This window comes from Mirounga angustirostris, unplaced genomic scaffold (genome assembly GCF_029215605.1).
Source record: "Mirounga angustirostris isolate CCGP_5_RB_7025 unplaced genomic scaffold, mMirAng1.0.hap1 SCAF_14, whole genome shotgun sequence".
NCBI lineage: Eukaryota > Metazoa > Chordata > Mammalia > Carnivora > Phocidae > Mirounga > Mirounga angustirostris.
In genome coordinates, this window is record NW_026991722.1 from 47262175 (window position 1) to 47286488 (window position 24314).

Below are 24314 nucleotides of genomic sequence, written 5' to 3' on the forward strand. Positions count from 1 at the left end.
TTATATTTCACTTACTATATTCATGCATTGTCCAAAGTACTGTATTAACTCTCAGTCCTCAAAATGATCATGAGAGGTGCATTCTATTTCTAGCATGATCTCGATTTTACTGATACTGGAATGTAGGCACAACAGAGCTGAAGTAACATGCTGGAGGTCATAGAGCTAATGAGTGTCAAGGCTAAGGAGTGGTGAACCCGGGCATCCTGGGCTAGGGGACTGGCTCTACATGTGTACATATTGACTTTTCAGACATTCTAGAAATAAACACTGAATAACGACGTTCTCCTTAAATTGCAGTTCTGAGCCAGGATCCCTAATTGTCTATGCTTGAGATCCCTAGGATACCCACCTTGATGGTTTCCCTTAGCACACAATTTTTGTTACTCCAGGTCAGAACATGTTCTGAATCTTCCAAAAACCCCAAATTAAAATAAGGCAAAATTATAACTATATGTTAGGATACAGACCTATGCTTGGCAAATGTTGCACATTTATGTGAATGTGTGTGGAAATCACATTCCCTCTTAAGGTTCAAAGGATTATAATTGGGGTATAGATAGTTGAGGGAAAATGGATGTAACCAGAAATTAAATGGATCTCTCAATTCAGGATAAGAAAGAAACAGGAGAGAGAATCAACCAAGAGAAGTTATTGGAGTTCCTATTAAATTAGCCAAGAATTTCTAGGGGAGCCTGGGTGGCTCAGTCAGTCAATCGACTGCCTTCGGCTCAGCTCATGGTCTCAGGGTCCTGGAATCGAGCCCGGCATCAGGCTCCCTCCTCAGCCGGAAGCCTGCTTCTCCCTTTCCCACTCCCCCTGCTTGTGTTCCCTCTCTCACTGTCTCTCTCTGTCAAATAAATAGAAAATCTTTTAAAAAAAAAAAAATTAGCCAAGAATTTCTAAAGAAAAAGATGAAAGGGAAGAGAGCATATCAGAAAGAAAGGCTGAGGCACAGTGCATGACAAAAATGTGCCAGTGAGGGGTGCCTGGGTGGCTCAGTCGTTAAGCGTCTGCCTTCGGGTCAGGTCTTGATCCCAGGGTCCTGGGGTGGAGCCCCGCATCGGGCTCCCCGCTCACCTGGAAGCCTGATTCTCCCTCTCCCACTCCCCCTGCTTGTGCTCCCTCTCTCGCTGTGTCTCTCTCTGTGAAATAAATAAAAATCTTTATAAAAAAAAAAATGTGCCAGTGAGGGGCCTACTGGGGGATGTATAAGAAAAGGACAGGAAGTCAAAAGTAGAACTAAGAATCTGGATATTTGTTTTAGATCATTTTATTCAACACATTTTTACTGAGTGCTCTCTTTAGTACCCAACATTGATGTGACAAATATGAATAAAAATAGGTGCGCATCCTTATGGACCTTGAAGTCATAAACACAGTACAATTAAGTTAAAGATGCTATGATAAAAGTATACACAGGGATGACGTAAAGGGAAGAGGTCAGATCTACTTAGATGTTCAGGAATGATTTCTTAGAGTTGATGACACTGAACTCAGTCTTGAAAGATAAGCAGGCATCACTAAGATAGCCTGTAGGGCAAGTGGCGGCTTCCACAGAAGGGAAGGAGGAACTGTATACAACAAGCATTGGAAAAGGGCAAGTGGTTTGACATAGACTGAACCCAGAGTTCAAAAGGGACAAAGTAAAATATTGGGTTGGAGAATGCAGGGAAGGGCCAGGTCTAAGAGATTTTAATGCTAAGAACTTCAGAGTTTAGACAATAGTCATTAAAAGATTTTAAATGGGAAGAATAATGTTTTTAGATTTGCTTACTAGGAAGATAATTCTGACTGCTGTCTGATGGGTGTACTGGGGAGAGGTGAGGCTGGAGACTGGAAAGCCTGCCAGGCAATTAATGACGAGGGTTGCCTGGACTTCCACTGACACATTCTTTAAATGTGTTTATATTTTGAGACTAATTTCAAGTCTCAGAAATTTCTTTTATTTCTATAAGACAACTTTGATATCCCAACTCTTATCTCATTTCTCTTATTTCCAAGATTTTATTTTTGGGTTTTGGTGCCTGATGTTTGTAGTTACCGAGTAGGGGTAGTAGTGGAATGGGAGGTAAGGCATCTCAATGAAGTTCAAAGAGCTGAAATAACTTCTGATTTTTCAACTGGTTGATTGGGTAGATGGTGGTATCTGAAGATCTGGTTTGGAGGGAAGATAATGTTAATTTTGGGTATGTTAAACTTAAGTTGCCTATGAAAATAGCAGCTATCAAAATGTATAAATACACATTTATTTGCCTATTTTCTTTTTACTCTCTGAGAGCAGGGACCGTGTTCATTCTGTTCACTGTTGAAATCAATGCCTAGTATGGTGCCTCAATAAATATCTGTGAATGGGGTGCCTGGGTGGCTCAGACGGTTAAGCATCTGCCTTCGGCTCGGGTCATGATCCTGGGGTCCTAGGATCGAACCCCACATCGGCTTCCCTGCTCAGCGGGGAGCCTGCTTCCCCTTCTCCCTCTGCTGCTCCCCCTGCTTGTACTTTCTGTCTAATAAAAAAATTTTAAAAATCTTTAGAAAAAAAAATCTGTGAATGAATGAACTGAATGGATGCAGTTGAAAATGACCAATGGCAGCCTGGAGTTTATGAGAAAAAGTAAGGGCTAAAATTAGAAATCTGATGGTCACTATCATAGCTACCATTCAGTGAATGCTTACTATGTATTGAACTAAACACTTCAAGCAGATTAGCTCATTTGGTTCTTTTTTTAATATATACTTATTTACTTGTTTGAGAGAGAGAGAGATAGAGAGGGCACAGGTGGGGGAGGGGCAGAGGGAGAGAGGGAGAGAGAGAGAGAGAATCTCCAGCAGACTCCCCCTGCTGAGCATGGAGACCAATGCAGGCCTTGATCTCACCACCTGAACTGAAATCAAGAGTCAGACGCTTAACCGATGAGCCACCCAGGCACCCCATAGCTCATTTGGTTGTTCAGACAATTCTGAGGGATATTGTTATCCCCATTTTATAGATTGGAAAACTGACATTTGGAGAGTCAGTGTCACACATAATGAATTATGTTATTTATATTAGCTATGGAAAGAAATGAAAAAGGAGATAGCTTTTAGGGGGATGTAAGGAGTTAAGGGACAAGAGATTTTGATGAAGTTGAGTGAAGAAATTCAGTGGGAGAAAAGCCCTAACGGAGCTGAAGAGTGAAGAGGTAGTGAGCTCAGTAGCAAAGAGTTGGTGAAGATGTGGAGAACCCTCCTACATGGCTGGTGGGAATGTAAAATGGTGCTGTTGCTGTGGAAAACAATTTGGCAGTTCCTCAAAAAGTTAAACATAGAATTATATGACCCAGCAATTCCACTGCTAGGTATGTACCCAGGAGAATCGAAAACAGGTACTAAACAAATACTTGTACCTGAATGTTCATGAAACCATTATTCACAATAGCCAAAAGGTGGAAACAACCCAAATGTCCATCAGTGGATGAGTGGATAAACAAAATATGGTATATACATTCAATAGAATATTATTCAGCCATGAAAAGCAACTTTTATGGATTGAATCATGTCCCCCAAAATTCATATATTGAAGTCTCAACCCCCAGTATCTCAGAATGTAAGAATATGCAGAGATAAGTTCTCACAGAGGTGACTAAGTTAAAATAATGATCCTAAGGTGGGGCCCTAATCTGGTATGACTGGTGTTCTTATAAGAAAAGAAAGAGACATCTAGGGCACCTGCTCACAGAGGGACATCCATGTGAAGGGGCAACAAGAGGGCAGCCATCTATAAGCCAAGAAGAGCAGCCTTTAAAAGAAACCAACTGGGTGCCTGGGTGCTTCACTTGGTTAGGCGTCTGCCTTTGGCTCAGGTCATGATCCCGGAGAGATTCTCTCTCCCTCTGGCCCCCCGCCCCCACGCACTTGCTCTCTCTCTCTCTCTCTCTCTCTCCCCCTCTTTCTCTCTTCAAAATAAATAAGTGAATCTTAAAAATATGAAATGGTTAATTTTATGTTATGTGAATTTCATCTCAGGGAAGGAGACAGAGAGCACAAGTGAGAGAGAGTGCTATTTTGAGTTTTAGAGGTAGAGCAGAGGCAGGTTATTCCCAAGTCAGAGGAAGTCATGGAGAAGCAATGGTGAGGATGAGGTTTGGAAGCTTAAGGGAACAGGATAAAAAGTCAGGGTGTTGGATCCACATGGACCTTAAAATCATCCAGCAGGATGGCAGGGCTTGGGGTGGAATGCAATGACTATGAGCTGGTGCCAGAGTCTTTCGAATATGTGCAGATTGTACCCCAGAGGTTTGTAGAGGATGCTGGTAAGGAAGCTTAGACAGAGTGAGAGAGGGATGGTCAGAGATGCCAGAGGAGAGCCATTTTCCTGAGGGGTTGGATGCAGGTTTAATGTTTTGGGAGTTGATCTGGAGATAGCAAAGAATGCTGACCCTTATTCCTTGCCCTGGACACCAGCAGGAGATGAACAGTCTCAGAGGGTGCTCAAGTTTTAGAGAAGGCAGGCTGTGGGAATAAGGGAAGTTCTTTCACCATAGGATGGAATTCCAGGTTAGAATAGAGCTTGTGGGTTAACAATTTTAATGATTTTAATGATTTAAGGTATATCCCTAATGCCACCAACCACATAATTCTTAAAAAGAAAGATAGAATGAAATTTACAATATTGAAAAAGTTTACAGTTCACATTTATAAATATTATTAATATAAAAAGTGTGGTTTACGAACAATGGCATATAGTCCTATGTAATTTAAGAGTGAGTCCTTGAATGATGTAACAGCCATGTCTCTGTGAAATGGAATAAGCACAATGTTTAAAGGATTTAGCTTCAGATTTACTCCCTATCACCTCTTGATAAACTCACTGGTGCTCAGCAGAGACAAAGCTATTCTAGAATTAGCACTGCCTAAACACATGGAATCAGCAGATTCTTGGTATCTACAGAGAACAGGGGCATCTGTGGCTGGCTCCGTTGGTAGAGCATGTGACTCTCAAGGTCATGAGTTCAAGCCCCACATTGGGCATGGAGCCTACTTAAAAAAAAATAATTAAAAAAATAAAGAGAATAGATATAAAACTCTTTAGTCTTTAATACTGACACTAATTGAGTCTATTTCGCAAGTAGTTGTTTCAGGCAATCAACAAATATTTATTAACTGCCTAGAATACTCCCGAAGCCCTGTGGGAGAAACAAAGAACTATCAGATATAGTTGGAGAGATAATATATTCACACATTACATAATAACACACTTCTATCTCAAAAGAGTGCATGATTAATTGCCAAAAAACATCTATAGAGAGTGGATGTTTCAGGATTCACTGCGGGTTATTGAGATGTGGAAAGGCTACATGGAGGAGGGAGGTGCCACCAAACTACGCCATGAAGGTTGGAAAGAAGCTATAAAGCTAGTTTCAGGGGGAAAGAATGCTGTAAGACAAGGCCTAGGGGCAGGAAAGTCTGTGGTGTATTTAGCAACAACTCAGCATTTTCATAAGGTTACTTGGGGCACCTGACTGGCTCAGTCAGTAGAGCATAAGATTCTTGATCTAGGAGTTGTGAGTTTGAGCTCCACGTCAAGTATAGAGATTACTTAAAAATAAAATCTTAAAAAAAAAATGTTGCTAGAGTGCAATGTTATGGATATGGTTCAGTTGGGTTCAATTGGGACTTAATGGTTCTGAACCCTATGCAACCCACTCCATTTTTTAATAACAGGTATTTTATTTTGCTTCCTTTACTGCACAATATATAAAAAATTGATATAATAATCTGGCTATAAAGGATAAATGAAAGGAGAATAATATTTAATAAAAATATGCATTGATTCTACTTACAAGAGGTATCTAAGGTAGTCAAACTTTTAGACCCAGAAAGTAGAATGGTGGTTGTTGGGGGATAGGGGTAAACAGGGAAAGAGGAGTCATTCAATAGACCTAGAGTTTCAGGTTTAACTTGCTAAACCCCAGTTTAGCAAGATGCGAAGTTCTAGAGATATATGCACAACAATGTGTATATACTTTACTGTAGTATGCATTTAAAAATGGTTAAGATAGTGGGGTGTCTGGGTGGCACAGCTGGTTAAGCATCTGACTCTTGGTTTCGGCTCAGGAGCCCCCTGAGTCCGGCTCCACACTCAGTGAGGAGTCTGCTTGAGATTATCTCTCCCTCTGCCTCTGTCCCCCCCACTTGTGCTCTCTCTCTCTCTCAAATAAATAAGTAAATCTTAAAAAAAAAAAAAGTTAAGATAGTGAATTATGTTGTGTTTTTTTACTATAATCAAAATATGAGTTTAAATATGAAAATATGGCTAAGTGGATTTCTTTTCATGTAGTTTGCTCAGGATTTGTTGTCTAAACTATATCTGAAGGGGCACCTGGGTGGCTCAGTCAGTTAGGCGTCTGCCTTAGGCTTGGGTCATGGTCCCAGGGTCTTGGGATCGAGCCCCTCGTCAGGCTTCCTGCTCAGCAGGAATCTGCCTATCCCTCTCCCTGCTGCTCCCCCTGCTTGTGCTCTCTCTCTCTCTAATAAATAAATAAAATCTTTATAAATAAACAAACAAACACACAAACTGTATCTGAAGGTTCACTATATTAGTTCTGGAAAAAATGCCTCTTTCACATTTTCTGTATTCTTTTTTTTTTAAGATTTATTTATTTATTTATTTGACAGAGAGAGACACAGTGAGAGAGGGAACACAAGCAGGGGGAGCAGAAGAGGGAGAAGCAGACTCCCCGCCAAGCAGGGAGCCCGATGCGGGGCTTGATCCCAAGGTCCTGGAATCATGACCTGAGCTGAAGGCAGACGCTTAATGACTGAGCCACCCAGGTGCCCTTGTATTCTTTTTTGACAGAACTCATATTAAATGTATATTAGACCATATCATCCTCAATGACTCTTTTTAAGATTTTATTTTATTTTATTTTTTAAAGATTTTATTTATTTATTTGAGACAGAGAATGAGAGAGAGAGAGCACATGAGAGGGGGGAGGGTCAGAGGGAGAAGCAGACTCCCCGCCGAGCAGGGAGCCCAATGCGGGACTCGATCCCGGGACTCCAGGATCATGACTTGAGCTGAAGGCAGTCGCTCAACCAAGTGAGCCACCCAGGCGCCCTAAGATTTTATTTTTAAGTAATTTCTACACCCAACATAGGGCTCAAACTTAACAACCTCGAGATCGAGAGTAGCATGCCCCACCAACTGAGCCAGCCAGGTGTCCCAGGGGTTTTTATATTCAAAATCTTCTCATCTATAGTAGAGATAGTTCTTTGTTTCTTTGTGTGTGTGTTTTTTAAGATTTATTTATTTGAGAGAGAGTGTGCCTGGGGGTCAAAGGCAGAGGGAGAGGGAGAGACAGTCTTAAGCAGGCTCCCCGCTGCTTGCGGAGCCCTACTTGGGGCTGATCTCAAGACCCTGAGATCATGACCTGAGCCAAAACCAAGAGTTGGATGCTTAATCAACTGAGCCACCCAGGCCCCTCCGTTTCTTTGGGTTTTTGTTTGTTCATTTTTGCAATAGATCTCGCCTTTTATTTTATTTTCTTACCTTATTGTCTTGGCTAGAACTTCCAATATTATGTAAAATAGAAGTGGCAAGAATGGTCTTCCTTGTCTTGTTCCTGATTTTAGGGAGGAAAGCATTGTCTTTCACCATTAAGTATAATGCTAGCTGTGGGGTTTTCACAGATGCTTTCTATCATATTGAGGAAATTCCCTTCTATTCCTCATTTTGTTAAATGTTTTTAATCATAGGGGCGCCTGGGTGGCTCAGTCGTTAAGCGTCTGCCTTCGGCTCAGGTCATGATCCCAGGGTCCTGGGACTGAGCCCCGCATCGGGCTCCCTGCTCGGCGGGAAGCCTGCTTCTCCCTCTCCCACTCCCCCTGCTTGTGTTCCCTCTCTAGCTGTCTCTCTCTCTCTCTGTCAAATAAATAAAATAAAAATCTAAAAAAAAATGTTTTTAATCATAAAGAGGTGTTGAATTTTTCAAATGCCTCATCTGTTTCTATTGAGATGATCATGTGGTTTTTGTTCTTTATTTTATTGATATGGTGTATTACATGAATTGATTTTTGCATGTTAAACCCATCTTGCGTTCCTGGGAAAAATCACACCTGGTCTTGGTGTGAATTCCTTTCACATGTTGCTGGATTCCTTTCCCTAGTGTTTTGTTGAGGATTTTTGTATCTATATTCATAAGAAATCTTGATGTTTGTTTTTAATTTAGTTATTATTTTTTTTAGAGAGAGAGAGGGCAGGGGGAGGGGCAGAGAGAACCTTAAACAGGCTCCACGCCCAGCACTGAGCCCAATGCGGGGGCTCAATCCCACAACCCTGAGATCATGACCTGAGTTGAAATTAAGTCAGTCGCTCAACCAATTGAGCCACCTAGGTGGCTGCTTTTCAAGTGGGATTTATGGTGTTTCCAAACGTATGCTGCTGCTTCTGCCATCTTTTGAGAATTTTCCATGTGTGCGGTCAAAAAAATTCGTTATTAAAAAGATTTCTTGGGGGAAAACCCCCAAAGGCATTGTTTTATCTGAGCTCCCCTTTTTTTTATTCAACAAACATTTATTGAGCACTTATGGATCCATTATCAAAAAAACAAATTAACTATGATCTTCGGTCTCAAAGATCTCAATTAACCCTACGAGTAGTTAAATCTTTTTGTGTGTTTCGGTCTAACTCAATCTCGTATACGCCAGATTGTTCGACAATGTAAGACCTGATGATTTTATTTTCACTCAGTCTTAGTTTAGTTTGTTTTGTGAAACAATAATACAGCTTTGGAAAAATCGATGGCTCTGGCACGATCTATCAGCACTTTTGCTACAAATGTCAGCTTCTATTTGCATGGTTCTTTACTGTTCTTGTTGTTCCTGCTTGTTAAGCAAATTCTGTCAAAAAAATAAGTTAAGTAATAACTAGGAAATAACAGGGCCCAAACTTGTCCATGTGCTAAAAGTGCTCAGAGAATATCAAGGAAGTACCAGCTATTGATTTCAAAGGAATTCTACTGGGCAAAACTTTTCTTTGTAAGGACTATTTAGCTCTGAAGTAGGTTTCCTAAAATAATGTCAAGGGAAAATTACTTTTTAGTTTATTTATCTTTTATGTAGAGACAATACATCTAGTGTTTGCTTGGATAATATAGTTTGATAAATAATTTTACACAGGGAATACAAATTTTAAAAAGTGAAGTTTTCCTGGTATGGGGGGCATTTCCAAAATCTGTGTTTCTGCACTTGGGCAACACTTGTACCTCTAGTTCCTGACAAAGTCCATCAACATGCTTTGGGTATGTTAACTCCTATTTGCCAGAAGCTTAACTAGGGAAAATTTCCACCCTGTATACTAGGAATAGGGGCAGTGCTTGAAACTCTACTTTTGGGAGGATTTCTCATTTTATGTAAATTTCAACCCAGTGGAATGACTTAAGGGAAAAAAAAAACTACACTCATTCTAGCTCCTCAGTGTTCCTTCTTTTAAAATAATAGTTTTCATTAACTTTTTGTTTGGTGTCTTTTGCAAAAGTAATACAGACTCAATGTAGAATATGGGGAAAATTCAGTAAAGCAACATTTTGGTCCATCCTTTAGAGACAGCGATGGACAGTTTTCTTTAAACGGTAATGGAGTGTCGTGAACTGTTTTGTAAACTGCAATTTTTCCCCGTCTACCATTTTCGACTTTTTTACAGCGACTACTGTCCGCCCTTTCTCCACAGGTGGTCGCAGCCCCTGCAGGGCGATCTAATTTCTCCCCCGACTTTCCCCCGCAGCCGGAAGCCGCTTGCCCACAGGGCAGCTGCGGAACCAGCGCAGGCCCGGTTCCTTTAAGAGGCGGGCGCGGGGGCGGGGAGGGGGGGCGCCTCGCCGATTGGCCGAGCTTGGAGCCACGTGGCTGTCCTGGCAGCAGAGGCGGTGGCCCGGCTCCCGGAGGCTGTCGCGGAGCTCCCCCGGGGTCCCCGGGAAGGGGCGAGGGCTCACCGATGTGCGTGAGGAGGTGCCTGGCGGGCCTCACCTTTTGTACCTGCTACCTGGCTTCTTACCTCACGAACAAGGTGAGGGGGGCGGGCGCGGGGCGGCGATGATTGCACGTGGGAGATCTGGGTCCCCAAATCGTCCGTGGAACAGATGCAGCCTCCAGCTGTTTATCTGATTTTTCCTGATGGTGGTGGAGACGAAGCGGACTGTGTAGGGAACCCTTGTTTAGGAATAGGATTCGTGGAATTATTTTTGAAAATAAAATATAAAGTTAATTTTATTTAAAGTAATGTCATGAAACCCTGTTTGTGAAACGGCAGAAAAGCAATTGTACCATGTTTTTTATTTTGTTGGGAGGGGGAAACTGGCCTTGGATTTGGTACCATGCAGGGAAATGTTGGACCGCTGTGAGCTAGAGTGGGGCATCCCCTCCTGTCCTGGACATTGGGCTGGAAACCAAGACAAAGTGGTGATGCCAGGCCCCGGACCACTTTCTCCTACTCTGGGGTCTCCATTGCCCCCCCAAAACACCAAATCCCTCTTGCTCTCTGGAAAAAAAACTATTAACAAATAGCATTTCCCTATACCTTCTCTCTTAATGTGAGTGGCTGTCTTCAGTATACTCAGAGGATGCGCCAGAACCCTCCTTCCCCCTGTCCAGCTGATTTTTAGTTCTGGTGATGGGCCTTTAAAGATCCATACATAGTACCTTCCTGGTAGGGGTGGGAGAGGTAGTCCTTCACTCTGGGACTCTGGTAGGGACTTTGTACTCTTAAATTATGCCACTGTTTCAACCAGGACAGTTATGCTTCCTTTTGGTCTCCAGACCAGGTTGGCTTGCTTAAAGAGAGACAAAGAAGGGGGATTGGATTTTTAGGTAAATTGGACAGTAAATAAGGTGGATACCCTGAGAAAAGAGACTTAAGTCCAGTTTTCAACAGGTGCTGCAGTTCCAACAGGGCACTTCTGGGGTCTGGAAAGAGGCTGAGTGGTTGGACCTCCACAGCATCAGACCCAGCTGCTGTGCATCCCAATTTGCTGATGATCCCAGTTCCATTCCCCGACCGACAGGTGGTCATGCTTCTGACAATACTGGGGAAAAATAGACCCGCTCTTTTTAGTATGACTTGGAAGATCTTTCTTTTTTAAAATTTTTGCCCAATGTGTGATTTTTGGGGGGAAGGATAAAAGCCTTTTTGAAACTTGAGTGTATTTATGTTTCTTCAGTAGGGATTTCTTTGATTATACAATCAATTCTCGATAATTTGAAAATGTCCACTAATCTGGTATTTGTTTTTCAGTATGTCCTGTCTGTCTTGAAATTTACCTACCCTACATTATTCCAAGGGTGAGTATCTTTTATGCTCTTTATACACATTTGTGGGACATGTCCAACCAGCATCATTAGCTGTTCTTTAAAATATTTTTGGGGTGCCTGGGTGGCTCAGTAGGTTAAGCTTCTGACTCCTGATTTCTGGTCAGGTCATGATCTCAGGATCGTGAGATTGAGCCCCACTTTGGGCTCTGCATTCAGCAGGGAGTCTGCTTGAGATTCTTTCTCTCCCTCTCCCCCTCCCTCTTCCCCTCCCCCTGCTCAAGTGCTTTCTCTCTCTCTCAAATAAATAAATCTTAAAAAAAATAAAATACTTTTAATGACTACATAGATTTTTTTATGAAATAGACATACGGTAATTTATTTAGCCATTCTATTAATGGGCATTTAAATTGTGTCCCATTTTGGGGGCATAAAGACAACGATGTTATCAGACATTTGTTATATTCAAATCTGTCAAATTTCTAGCTATTTCTTTGGGATAGATTCCTATGTAAGAAATTTTGGTTAAAGAATATGAACTTCTTTAGTATTCCTCCTGAATATTAAATTCTTTTTCAGAAATGTGTTACCAATTTACATTGTGACCAAGTTTCTATAATATTGTACTCAAACCATGACTGTTTTTCTCCTCTCTCTGATGCATGAGCCCCAAATGGTATCACATTGTTTTGTCTTACATTTTTCATGAAGCTGGACCGTTTTCTTATGTGTGTTACCCATTTGTATTGCTTTTATCAGTGAATTGTCTACTTGTGCCTTTTCCCTTTTATTTTTACTGGGGTTGTAGTATCTTTCTTATTAATTTAATGACTTCTTCATATTTTAAGAATGCCAACCACTTGTCCATCATGTTTATTAGAAATTTCTTTTTTTGCAGTTTGTCCTTTGCCTTTTCATTTTGTTCATGCTTATTTTGATTATTTAAATGTATTTTTAAGTGACATCATGGAGAATTTATTGCTAAGATGTAAGACGGAAGCAACAGAAAGAACTACAGATAAATCTAGCATGTGGTCTTATGATTGAAGAATGCCATTCTTAGACAAAAGAGATGAGGAAAAAGGGGTGTGGAGCTAGGTCATAGTGGAGATGTTGTAGAAGCAGCACAGGCTGCTCTGGCACTCACATTTCCCTTCCTCACCTCATCCCCACTCAAGCTTTTTATTTAATTAATTAATTTAGTTAGGATTTATTTATTTCAGAGAGAGAAAGCAAGCGTGAGCGTGGGAGAGAGGAACAGAGGAAGAAGGAGAGAGAAACTCAAGCTGACTCTGTGCTGAGTGCGGAGCCTCACGCAGGGCTTGATTTCACGATCCCAAGATCACGACCTGAGCTGAAACCAAGAGTTGGATGCTTAACTGACTGCACCACCTAGGTGCCCCTCCACTCAAGCTTTTAAAAAAAAGTCGTTTTAGGGTGCCTGGGTGGCTCGGTCGGTTGGGTGTCTACCTTTGGCTCAGGTCATGAGCTCAGGGTCCTGGGATCCAGCCCTGCATCAGGCCCCCTGCTCAGTGGGGAGCCTGCTTCTCCCTCTCCCTCTGCCCCTCCCCCTGCTTATGCTTGCTCTCTCCCTCTGTCTCTCTCCCATATAAATACATAAAATGTTTAAAAAATTGTTTTATTTTTATAGTGGACAAATATTGATGATTGTGATTGGTACCATTGCTTTAATGTTTATTCTTCTCCATCACAAGCTCATGTAGATATTTACGTACATTTCATTAAAGCTTTATTCAATTTTTAATCATTGTCCATTTATTTAAATGTGTAATGTGAGGAAATCATCCCTCCCCTAGTTTCATTTATACTAGCCCTATGTTTTTTTAAAAAAGGTTTATTTATTTATTTGAGAGAGAGAGAAAGAGAGCATGAGTGGCAGGAGCAGAGGGTGAGGGAGAGAGAATCTCAAGCAGACTCCATGCTGAGCATGGAGCCCAATGCAGGGCTCGAACTCACAACACCAAGATCAAGAGTTGCATGCTCCACTGACTGAGCCTCATATACTAGCCCTGTATTTTCTATTTTATTGTATAATCTTTCCTTTTGCCTTTGGGTTGTTAATATCATATATAAAGTTATTTTTCTAGGATCTATTTTTGAGTATTTGTCAATTTTTATGAAAAAGGGCTACTGCTAAATTGTTTTAATTATTATAGCATTTAAATATGTCATAGAGCAGGACATCCCTCATTCTTTTTTTTTTTTTTTTTTTTAATATTATACAAATGCAAACAAAAGAGCAGGGGTCATGATCTTTGCCAGACAAGGTCCAGGACAAAAAGGACTAAACATACGAAGAAAGATGTGTTATGATGCTAAATAAAGCACGCAGTTCAAAATGAAAAGATACGTTATAAATGTTATGAAAAGACATGTTGGAGTGTGCCGTTCAAATGAAAATAAAATAGTGATGAATATCTACCAGCCAGACAATGGGGCAGAAATATCAGGAATACATAGAAACATACAATTAATAGGAGACAAATTTGCCACTATTTTTCCATGACATTCAGTTGGACAAACAAAAAGCTAGTGTCCATGTGTGTGTATGTGTGTATGTATATATATAAGCTAAATAATACAATTAATAGGTAAATATCAAACCCTGCATCTTTAAAATAGAAACTATACCCTCTTCTCAAATGTCCAGGGAATATTCATTATGAATAAAACAAGCAATAATTTGCCCAAAGTAACAATTATACAATCTTACTGCCCTAAAGCTAGATTTTATTTTATTTTTTTAAATTTTATTTAATTATTTGAGAGAGAGAGTGGTGCGGAGGGGCAGAGGGAGAGGAGGAGGCAGACTCCTCGCTAAGCAGGGAACCCAAGGTAGGACTCAATCCCAGGACCCCTAGGTCATGACCTGAGTCAAAGGTAGATGCTTAACTGACTGAGCCACCCAGGTGCCCGTAAAGCTAGAATTTAATATCAAAACCAAAAATCTCAGGCGCCTGGGTGGCTCAGTTGGATAAGCGACTGCCTTCAGCTCAGGTCATGATCCTGGAGTCCCTGGATAGAGTCCTGCATCGGGAGTCTGCTTCTCCCTCTGACCCTCCCCCCTCTCATGTGCTCCCTCTCATTCTCTCTCTCTCAAATAAATAAATAAATACAATCTTTAAAAAAAACAAACAAACAAAAATCTCTATTTACAAATAATTCTTCATTCATAAGAAAAATATAATTAAAATCAATATTGAAAAATCCTATTTTGCCTATAAGATGTGCAAAATAAAATTTCAAAGTTTGATAACACAACATTGGTGAAGATGTAGAAAACAGGTGCTCTCCTACATGGATCTGGGGTGGCAAATTGGTACAGTATCTGTGAGTGACACTTTGGCAATATGTAACACTATCGCAACAGTTTGAATCCTTCACTTCTGCAATTCCACTTCCAGGGATTTATTTGAGAGGTTTACTTGCACTTTTGTAAATAAAATATGTACGAAGACATACGTGGGAAACATTGCAGCTCTGTGACAGCAAGCATTTTTAAACAACCTGATTTTCATCTCTACAGAACCCATTAAATAAATTATATTATAGCCTTAATGGAATATTATTCAAATGGCAAAAAATAATAAGGACACTCTCAGGTATTGAAATGAAAAGGTTTTCAAAATGCATTTAATGCGGGACAAAAGCAAGTCTGTAACAGGGTGGTACAATACCATCGTGTAGAAATGTGTGTGTATGTTTTCCTTATTTAAAAAAAGGTGAAGGGGTGCCTGGGTGGCTCAGTCGGTTAAGCGTCCACCTTCGGCTCAGGTCATGATCCCAGGGTCCTGGGATCGAGCCCCACATCGGGCTCCCTGCTCAGCGGGGAGCCCGCTTCTCCATCTGCCTGCCGTTCCCCCTGCTTGTGCTCTCTCTCTCTGACAAATAAATAAATAAAATCTTTAAAAAATTAATAAATAAAAATTAAAAAAGGTGAAGAAACTACCAAGAGTGGTTACCCTTAGAAAGGTGGAAGCTGCGCAGAGAGTGGACAGGCAAGGGAAGAAGACTTTAAAGCACTTCCTTTTTTATACTTTTGGATTTTTGTTCTTTATAGTATCACCAATATATTACTTCAGGTAAAATTCAGAATGACCTTGTCAAGTTTCTCCCTAATATTTCATAGCAAAACTTAAAAAAAATATTGTTTATGATTACATATACAGTAGTCCCCCCTTATCCACGGTTTCGCTTTCTGCGGTTTCGGTCACCCGCAGTCAGTTCTCTCTGGAAATAGATGATTCTCCCCTGACTTGTCAGAGGTGAATGGTAGCCTACGGGTATGTCAGAATGCCTACCTCATTCACCTCACTTCACCTCACCATGTGGGCATTTATCATCTTGCAGCATTGTGAGAAGAAGGGTGAGTACAGAGATTTTGAGAGAGAAACCACATTCATATAACTTTTATTACAGCATATTGTTATAATTGTTCTGTTTTATTATTGGTTATTGTTGTTAATCTCCTACGGAGCCTAATTTATAAATTCAACTTTATCATAGGTATGTACGTGTAGGAAAAAACATAACATATATTTGGTTCGGCACTATCTGCAGTTTCAGGCATCCCCAAGGATCTTAAAATGATCCCCCACAAGTAAGGGGGGGAACCACTGTATTTCCGTCAATAAAGCTGGGATGTTGTTTTCTCTTTCAGTGAATAGGAATCATTTTCTGGTCCTGACTGTCTTGCAGTTCTCTCCAGGTAGAGAGCCTTAGGGAACTTAGGTGGGAAAGGAGGATCTCTACGTCTGGATTGCCTTTTCCCCTGTGTATCTGTGGATGAGTCAGACTGAATGTCCCTCCTCCAACAGATTGTAAGGTCTACAAATGGAAGAATTTTTTTTTTTAATCTCTTTTGTCACTGGAGTATCTATCCCCAGTGCTTAGAACAATGCCTGGAATGTAGGAGTTACACAATTGGGCAGAGTAACTCATTCTACAAATCCTTATTGGGTGCATACTGTGTGCCAGGCACTGTTTTAGACATGAGAGGTACATCAGTGGAGAAAGCAAAGATCCCTGACCTCGTACAGCTTTCTTTTCTCTTCTGCCTGTCCCTTAAATTTACTTGCAGTGAATGGTACCTTCCATCCAGTTGCCTGACTGAAGAACTCCCAGAAACGTGGGAGTTGATTCCTTTGTCTCCTTCATCCCTGACATCTTTTTTTTTTAATGTTTTTTTTAAATTTATTTATTCATGAGAGTCAGACAGAGAGAGAGAGAGAGAGAGAGAGGCAGAGGCAGAGGGAGAAGCAGGCTCCCCGCCGAGCAGGGAGCCCGACGCGGGACTCGATCCCAGGACCCCAGGATCATGACCTGAGCCGAAGGCAGACGCTCAACCATCTGAGCCACCCAGGTGCCCCTTCATCCCTGACATCTAGTTAACCACCAGGACCTCCTAAATATCCTCAGAATCTGTCCACCTTCTTCATCCAAATTGCCCCTTCACGGGCCACTGTCATCTCTCAAATTACTATTGACATTTTGAGCTGGGTAACCCTTTGTTATGGGGCTGTCCTGCACATGGTAGGATATTTGGCAGCATCCCTGGCTACGACTCACCAGATGCCAGTTGCCACCCTCCCTTCCCCTACCTCCAGTTATGACAACCAAAAATGTCTCTAGGTACTGCCAAATGTCACCTGGGTGGGGGGGAACATACGGTTGAGTGCCACTGCTCTAGATTACGCTGTTGGAGGGCATGACCATATCTGTCTGCTCTGCTTGGCTGGGTTAGAGAAGGTTTCACAAAGGAGGCGTAAAAACTGGATCTTAAAGGATGAGCAGGTGTTCGCCAACACACAAGGAGATGGGAGAAGGGCGCCTGGGTGGCTCAGATGGTTGGGCGTCTGCCTTCGGCTCGGGTCATGATCTCAGGGTCCTGGGATCGAGTCCCACATCGGGCTTCCTGCTCCTTGGGAGCCTGCTTCTCCCTCTGCCTCTCTCTCTCTGTCTCTGTCTCTCATGAATAAATAAATAAAATCTTAAAAAAAAAAAAAAAAGGAGATGGGAGAATATAATGGGTCAAGAGGACAGCACATGGAAACTCTTAAAAGTATGGAATGACCTGGCACATTCCCGAGGCTGTGGGAGGTTCAGTATGGCTGGAATGTCGCTGCCTGTGGCAGATGGACAGGAGCTGGTCTTGGAAAGGGGAGACTGCAAGTCTGGGAAGGCTTGTGTGTCACACGCAAGTGACTTTATCCTGGAGGCCAGCAGTTCCCCACTGTTATGTCACAACCCACGGGTGTGTTGTAATCACTTCCGAGGTGAGGTGTCTCAAGTCATAAAATAAGGTTTTGAAGTCTATGAATGGCTCACCAAAAATAAAGCAATTAGAGTGAAACAAGGGGAAGTCATGCCTGTAGTAGCCTCTCACTCATTTTGAACTTTGCTGTGCTTTGTGCCATGGGAGGGGCCGGGGTGCGTAATTCACAGCCTGGTTCCCCCTGTGCTCTGCATGCTGAGGAAGTGCGTCTCACATGAGCTACGTGGCCCCCGGTGTGTCGTGGCAGAAAAGAGATTGGGAGTTGCTGCCGGCCACCTGGGAAGAATCAACCATTTTTAAAATGAGCGAGTGGCAAAATTAAGTTTGCATTCTAGAACAAGCCCTGTGGCTGCAAGGTAGAGAATGGATGTTGTGGGACCATCCTGGGGATAGGGACACCAGTTAGGGGACTGATGTTCGGTTCAGGTGTGCCACGAGGGGAGTCTCATTAGGCAGAGGCAGAAGGTATGGGAAAGAGAAGGCGTGGCACTTGAGAACTGTTAGGGGATTACGTGCAATAGGATTTTGTGAACAGATGAGGGAGGTGACTGAGGAGGAAGAGCTAGGATGACATCTGGGCTCTGGTTTGATTGGTTAGGGATAGGGCAGTAGATCAGAATGGGGAAGGGAAGTTCAGGGTCATGTTTTAGGCAAGTTATCGTTGGGAGCTTGTAGGGTATCAAGGTGGCAGTATCCAGGTGAGCACAGGGATTTGGGAATCATCAGTGCAGGGCACTGGGAGAAGTGGGGGCTGTGGGTGAGATTGTTTGGGGAAAAGTCTAGAATAAGAAGAGAAGAATATCAGTGTGAGCACTGAACAGTACAACTAGACTCAAGAATAGTACAGGTTGAGAAGGAGGGTCTGGGAACTGGGATACCAGTTAGGAGAGAATGGGAGAGAAGAGATGTAGGAAGGCTTAGGTGTGTATATTTACGTCAGCCAGTGGGTCTGCTGGGGCTGGATGGTGTTGGAGATCATAGCACTCTCTCAAATTCACATTGGCTTGTATTCTTTTCAGGTGGCAGACATTAATTGGTGGACTTTTGCTTCATGTGTCATGGAAACTGGGCTGGGCCGAGATCAACAGCAGTTTAAGGTAGAACAGCCTCTTCTTGCTTGATTCATGATTCATACCCTGCATTCTTTTCACATTATTGAACTTCTGGTGTTACTTTGGGAGACATGGATGTTTATTTGAGTTGCTTCATTTCTTAGTTCCCTTCTAACCTTGAGATTTTAGTGCTTTTATAATCATATAGAACTCAAGGAGTGTTTTCCTGGTTAGTTACTAAAATGATATTAAGATTAATCAAGATACATAATTTATAACACTGTATTAATTGGGCTTTGTTATAGATCATGGGAGCACGGTGAATGAGTTTCTAAATCAACTTAAATTTTTTTGGTAAATTTTTAATTTTGAAATTATTTACTACTTTATAGAACAGTTAGAAATAGTACAAAGAACTTCCATACCTTTTACTCATGTTCCTCAATTATTATTTTACCACGCCTCTCCCACCATTTGCTCTTGAGATATATATATATATTTTTTTTTTCCTGAACTATGTGAGAGTAAGTTGCAGATTTGAGAGTAAAATGCCTCTTTTCTTTACTTCTAAATTCTTTAGTTTGTATTTTCTTTTTTTTTTTTAAGATTTACTTATTTACTTGAGAGAGCATTCGAGTGCAAAAGAGGGAGTGGTAGAGGGAGAGGGAGAATCTCAAGCAGACTCTGTGCTGAGCACAAAGCCCAATGTGGGGCTCTATCTCACGACCCTGAGATCACCACCTGAGCCAAAACCAGGAGTTGATCGCCCAATCAACTGTGCCCCCAGGTGCTGCTTTCATGTGTATTTTCTAAGAGCAAGGACATTTTCTTTTCTTCTTCTTTTTTTAAAATATTTTATTTACTTATTTGACACAGATTAAGCACAGGCAGGTGGAATAGCAGGCAGTGGGAGAGGGAGAAGCAGACTCCTGCTGAGCAAGGAGCCCAAAGTGGGGCTCGATCCCAGGACCCCGGGATCATGACCTGAGCTGAAGGCAGTCGCTTAACCAACTGAGCCACCCAGGTGCCCCGCAAGGACATTTTCTTACATGACTACAGCTCAGTAATCAAAATCAGGAAATTAATATCGATGCAATACTATTATCTCATCTCCAGACTAAATTCGTATTTTTCCAGTTTTCTCTATAATATCCTTTATTACGTTCCTCCCTGTCCGATTCTGATCCAGGGTCCATTTCACATCACACATTAAATTAGTTGTTATGAATCTATTAAGACAACTTGTTGAATAGATTTAAAAGAAATCTCAAAGATCGTGACATTTTTCAGCCAAAATTATAACCTGAATTGGCTATCCACTCCTGCCTCACCTAGATAAACTCTCACGATTCTTCCAGAACATCATGCCTCACCTGGCATGATGCACAAAATGACAAGCAAATGAAGTCAGCTTTATATGGACAAGACAAACAGCCCTAGTGAATGATCAAGTCATTGACCTTCACCTGTATAACATCCTCACCTTCATAAAATAAAGATACTTTTGGGATTTTATATGTGATATTAAGCAGAGGGCTTACTTTATACTCCATTGTTTCGGTGGATGGTTCAGTGAGAGCTGGGTCTTCATTTAAACAAATAGTGCCCTGAATCCACAAGGCCTGTGATAGTTCTAATATTTAGTTAAATAATGAAGCATCCTGATTCCACATGGTTCAGTTTATTCCTTCACAGAGGCAAGAGACTGGACTAGAATGAAGGAACTATCAGATTGGGGACTGGGGTCCACTCATGCTCATCAACATGGGTCCTCCACTCTGTTTACAGTGTTCCTGATAATTATCTTATAATTTCTGATGTGAATTATTTACTTCATAATAGTCTTTTAAATAATACAAATGTACTGATCCAAAGGGGCACCTGCACCCCAATGTTTATAGCAGCAATGTCCGCAATAGCAAAACTATGGAAAGAACCCAGATGTCCATCAACAGATGAATGGATAAAGAAGATGTAGGATATATATTCAATGGAATACTACTCAGCCATCAAAAAAATGAAATCTTGCCATTTGCAACAACGTGGATGGAACTAGAGAGTATTATGTTAAGTGAAATAAGTCAATCAGAGAAAGACAGTTATCATATGATTTCACTCATATGTGGAATTTAAGAAACAAAACAGAGGATCATAGGGGAAGGGAAGGAAAAAATAAAATCACAGAGGGAGACAAACCATAAGAGACTCTTAATCATAGGAAACAAGCTGAGGGTTGCTAGAGAGGATGGAAGTGGGGGGATAGGGTAACTGGGTGATGGACATTAAGGAGGGCACGTGATGTAATGAGCACTGGGTATTATATAAGACTGATGAATCACTGAACTCTACCTCTGAAACTAATAATACTCTCTCTAAAAAAAACAAAAAACCGGGCGCCTGGGTGGCTCAGTCGGTTAAGCGACTGCCTTAGGCTCAGGTCATGATCCTGGAGTCCCGGGATCAAGTCCCACATCGGGCTCCCTGCTCTGCGGGGAGCCTGCTTCTCCCTCTCCCCCTCCCCCTTCTTGTGTTCGCTCTCTCGCTGTGTCTCTCTCTGTCAAATAAATAAATAAAATCTTTAAAAAAAAAAAAAAAACCAAAAAACCAAAAACCCCAAAACATTACTTTAGCCATGTTTCCTTAAAAGCTATGCTATTGGTCATACTTAAAAAAATTTCTGTGGAAAAACATACGTAATATAAAATTTACCATTTTTAAACAATTTTTAAGTGTATAATTCAGTGGCATTAAGTGCATTCCCAATGTTGTGCAACCATCACCACCATCCATTTGCAGAACTTCTCTATCATCCCAAACAGAAATTCCATAACAAACAGTAACTTTCCATCCTGCCTTCCCTCCCTCCAGCCCCCAGTAACCACTGTTCTACTTTTCGTCTCTATGAATTTGCCTACTCTAGGTAACTCACTTAAGTGGAAGCATACAGTATTTGTCCTTTTGTGACTTGTTATTTCACTTAACATAACGTCCTCAGAATTGTCGCAAGTGTTAGGATCTCCTTCCTCTTTAAGGCTGAATAATATTCCATTTTATGTTTGTTTATGCATCCATCCATTGACAGAATTATTTTTCTGCCTTTTGGGGGAGGGGAAGGAGGAATGACTCATAGAACTGGGTAAAGTAAAAAATTCTCAGGTTCTTTCCCTGGAAGAAGTGATCCTCCAACGGTAGAAATTGGAGGCCCACTAGACACTGCTGTCCCTTGAACTTGCGTGATGCTAGGTTCTCCCCATTGCAGACCTGTGGTCATGTCCCCTTTCAGTCCCCCTGCTAATTCTCAGAGACCTTCTCACTTCTACCTCCTGGACCTTCTTAGGTGGATTCACAGCCTTACACACAATGTCAGCTCAGTTAAGCTCCTGTCAAAGATCATAGCATCTTATTTTGTAGTGGATCTTGTGGTTAATAACTGCGGGTACAGCTCAGGATTTACAGTTGCCAGGGGCCCTTGGCAAAGGGGAGTTCCCAGATGGCTAGCAGCAAGGACCCGGCACTGGTGTTCCTTCGTGTGTGCCTGGGCTAGGTTTGTGTTTGCCATGGTTGCTGTTTCCTACTGGGCTTGGCTTTCTGATCGTGTCAGTAGAGAACCAAAGCCCAGCTTTGCTGTGTGACTGTGCACTTGGGTGGAGATAGGAGAGGCTGGACTCTACTGAAAATGGAAACAGCAGGCAGACAGCTTGGAGTCCCTGAGGTCATTGTGGACTGGGGATTGTACCAGTGGGGCTGGTGGGTGGTCTCCAAATTGGTACTTAATAACATATGCCAGGAGAGCTCATTTAGCCTCCTGATAGCCTGGAGCACAGCAGAATCCCAGATTCCCTCTTAAAACAGGTCACAGATGGGGCACCTGGGTGGCTCAGTCGTTAAGCGTCTGCCTTCGGCTCAGGTCATGATCCCAGGGTCCTGGGATCAAGCCCCGCATCGGGCTCCCTGCTCAGCGGGAAGCCTGCTTCTCCCTGTCCCACTCCCCCTGCTTGTGTTCCTGCTCTCGCTCTCTCTCTTTCTGTGAAATAAATAAATAAAATCTTTAAAAAACAAAACAAAACAAAAAACCAGGTCACAGATCCTGGCACCACATTTCCTACTCTGCAGAGAGGCCATATCTGCTGTGTTGGTCAGTCACGGCCATGTCATGTATTGACTCCATTGAGTGACCCAATGGGATCAATCTTCTCCAGGAGTTTTACTCAGCAACCAGTTATCACCAAGGGTTGGGCGATGCCCTGAGGCCTTCTGTCTCGGGGAGGAGTCTGAGCCCTGGTTTTTAGGCACCGGTTTGTCCTTATATGGCAGCTACTGCCATGGCCAAACCATTGCCGAATGTCGATGTGATTTTTTAGCAGATGTTGAAGTCCTGTGCTGTAGGCTGTTTCCAGAATGTCATCCAGAACACTGTGACCGGACATCTGGCAGAGAGACCACGGCATTCTTTATAGATTCTTTTTTTTTTTAAAGATTTTATTTATTTATTTGAGACAGAATGAGAGAGAGAGCACATGAGAGGGGGGAGGGTCAGAGGGAGAAGCAGACTCCCTGCCGAGCAGGGAGCCCGATGCGGGACTCGATCCCGGGACTCCAGGATCATGACCTGAGCCGAAGGCAGTCGCTTAACCAACTGAGCCACCCAGGCGCCCTCTTTACTAGATTCTTGAACCATTGCTTATAGAATCAGGTGTGATTTCATTGGAGACTTTACACACCATCCTCTGGTTCCTTTATTACCAGACTACATGTTTAAATAAAGACATCTGGAGAGTACTTTTTAATGTACTTACTACTTTTTGTTCACTATACCTAAGACAGCAAATTTTTAACTCCCAAGTTTTCAAGTATGAGAAGTTCTAAGTTAATAATTCTGTGTCACGATACCTTTGTGACTAGGGTTTCTTTTTTTTTAAGATTTTATTTATTTATTTGAGAGAGAGAGAGAGCAAGCATGAATGGGGGGCAGAGGGAGAGGGAGAAGCAGGCTCCCTGCTGAGCAAGGAGCCCAACATGGGGCTCGATCCCAGGACCCTGGGATCATGACCTGAGCTGATGGCAGATGCTTAACCATCTGAACCATCCAGGTGCCCCATGACTAGAGGTTTCTAACAGATGAAGAAGAAAGCCCCACTCCGAAATTTTCCATTGAGAATCTTTGCTGGAGAACCATAAACAATTTCTTTGATAAAACCTCCAAATTAACTCAGCCCTGTCCCTAAAGAACAGTGAGCAAATCAATTAGGATAGTTCTTTTTATGATTGATTATTTGTTTTTAAGTGAGATAGCTCACCTTCATCAAAGCTACTAGTGTTTGGAATTTCTCAAATATGTTTTAATGTGTTGGCATTTCATTTTGAGTGACTCTTACAGTTTGACGAACAGTTACCTTTGCCCACTGAGGAAAGTTAACACTCAAATTCTTGAGTTTTTGATATTTTTCCTGTTGGTTTTTTTTTTTTTCTCTCCAGAGGAATGCTTTATGTAGATACGTAGGAATGACTTTTTGGGAGTAATAAAACTAGCTTTCAAAGCATTTTCAGGAAACATGGAGAACCACTGAAGGGACATAATATTGAATAAAATCCGATTGGTGTTGGTGTAGTGATTATGGTAGTTCTCAGGAGAAGAGTCCATGAGGCCAGGGATGGTAGAAGGACAGGATTTTTTTTTCAGCTTT

General features: G+C 41.9%; 1 protein-coding gene across 13 annotated transcripts in view; it reads left to right on the top strand.

Moving 5' to 3' along the window:
- Positions 1 to 9881: 9881 nt before the first annotated feature.
- TMEM241 (transmembrane protein 241) overlaps positions 9882 to 24314 on the top strand; it is a 115764-nt gene continuing 101331 nt past the window's right edge. For 6 of the 13 annotated variants that reach the window (XR_010407284.1, XM_064577819.1, XM_064577818.1 and 3 more), the window contains exons 1-3: positions 9882 to 10045; positions 11270 to 11316; positions 18598 to 18675. Coding sequence is in view for 9 of the 13 variants with exons in the window: in XM_064577819.1 (XP_064433889.1) it covers positions 9974 to 10045; positions 11270 to 11316; positions 18598 to 18675 (197 nt within the window). In the remaining 4 variants the exon portion in view is untranslated. Of the gene's footprint in view, positions 10046 to 11269; positions 11317 to 18597; positions 18676 to 24314 lie in introns of those variants that run through there. The other 7 variants (XR_010407285.1, XR_006792979.3, XM_064577816.1 and 4 more) reach the window with 4 other exon arrangements.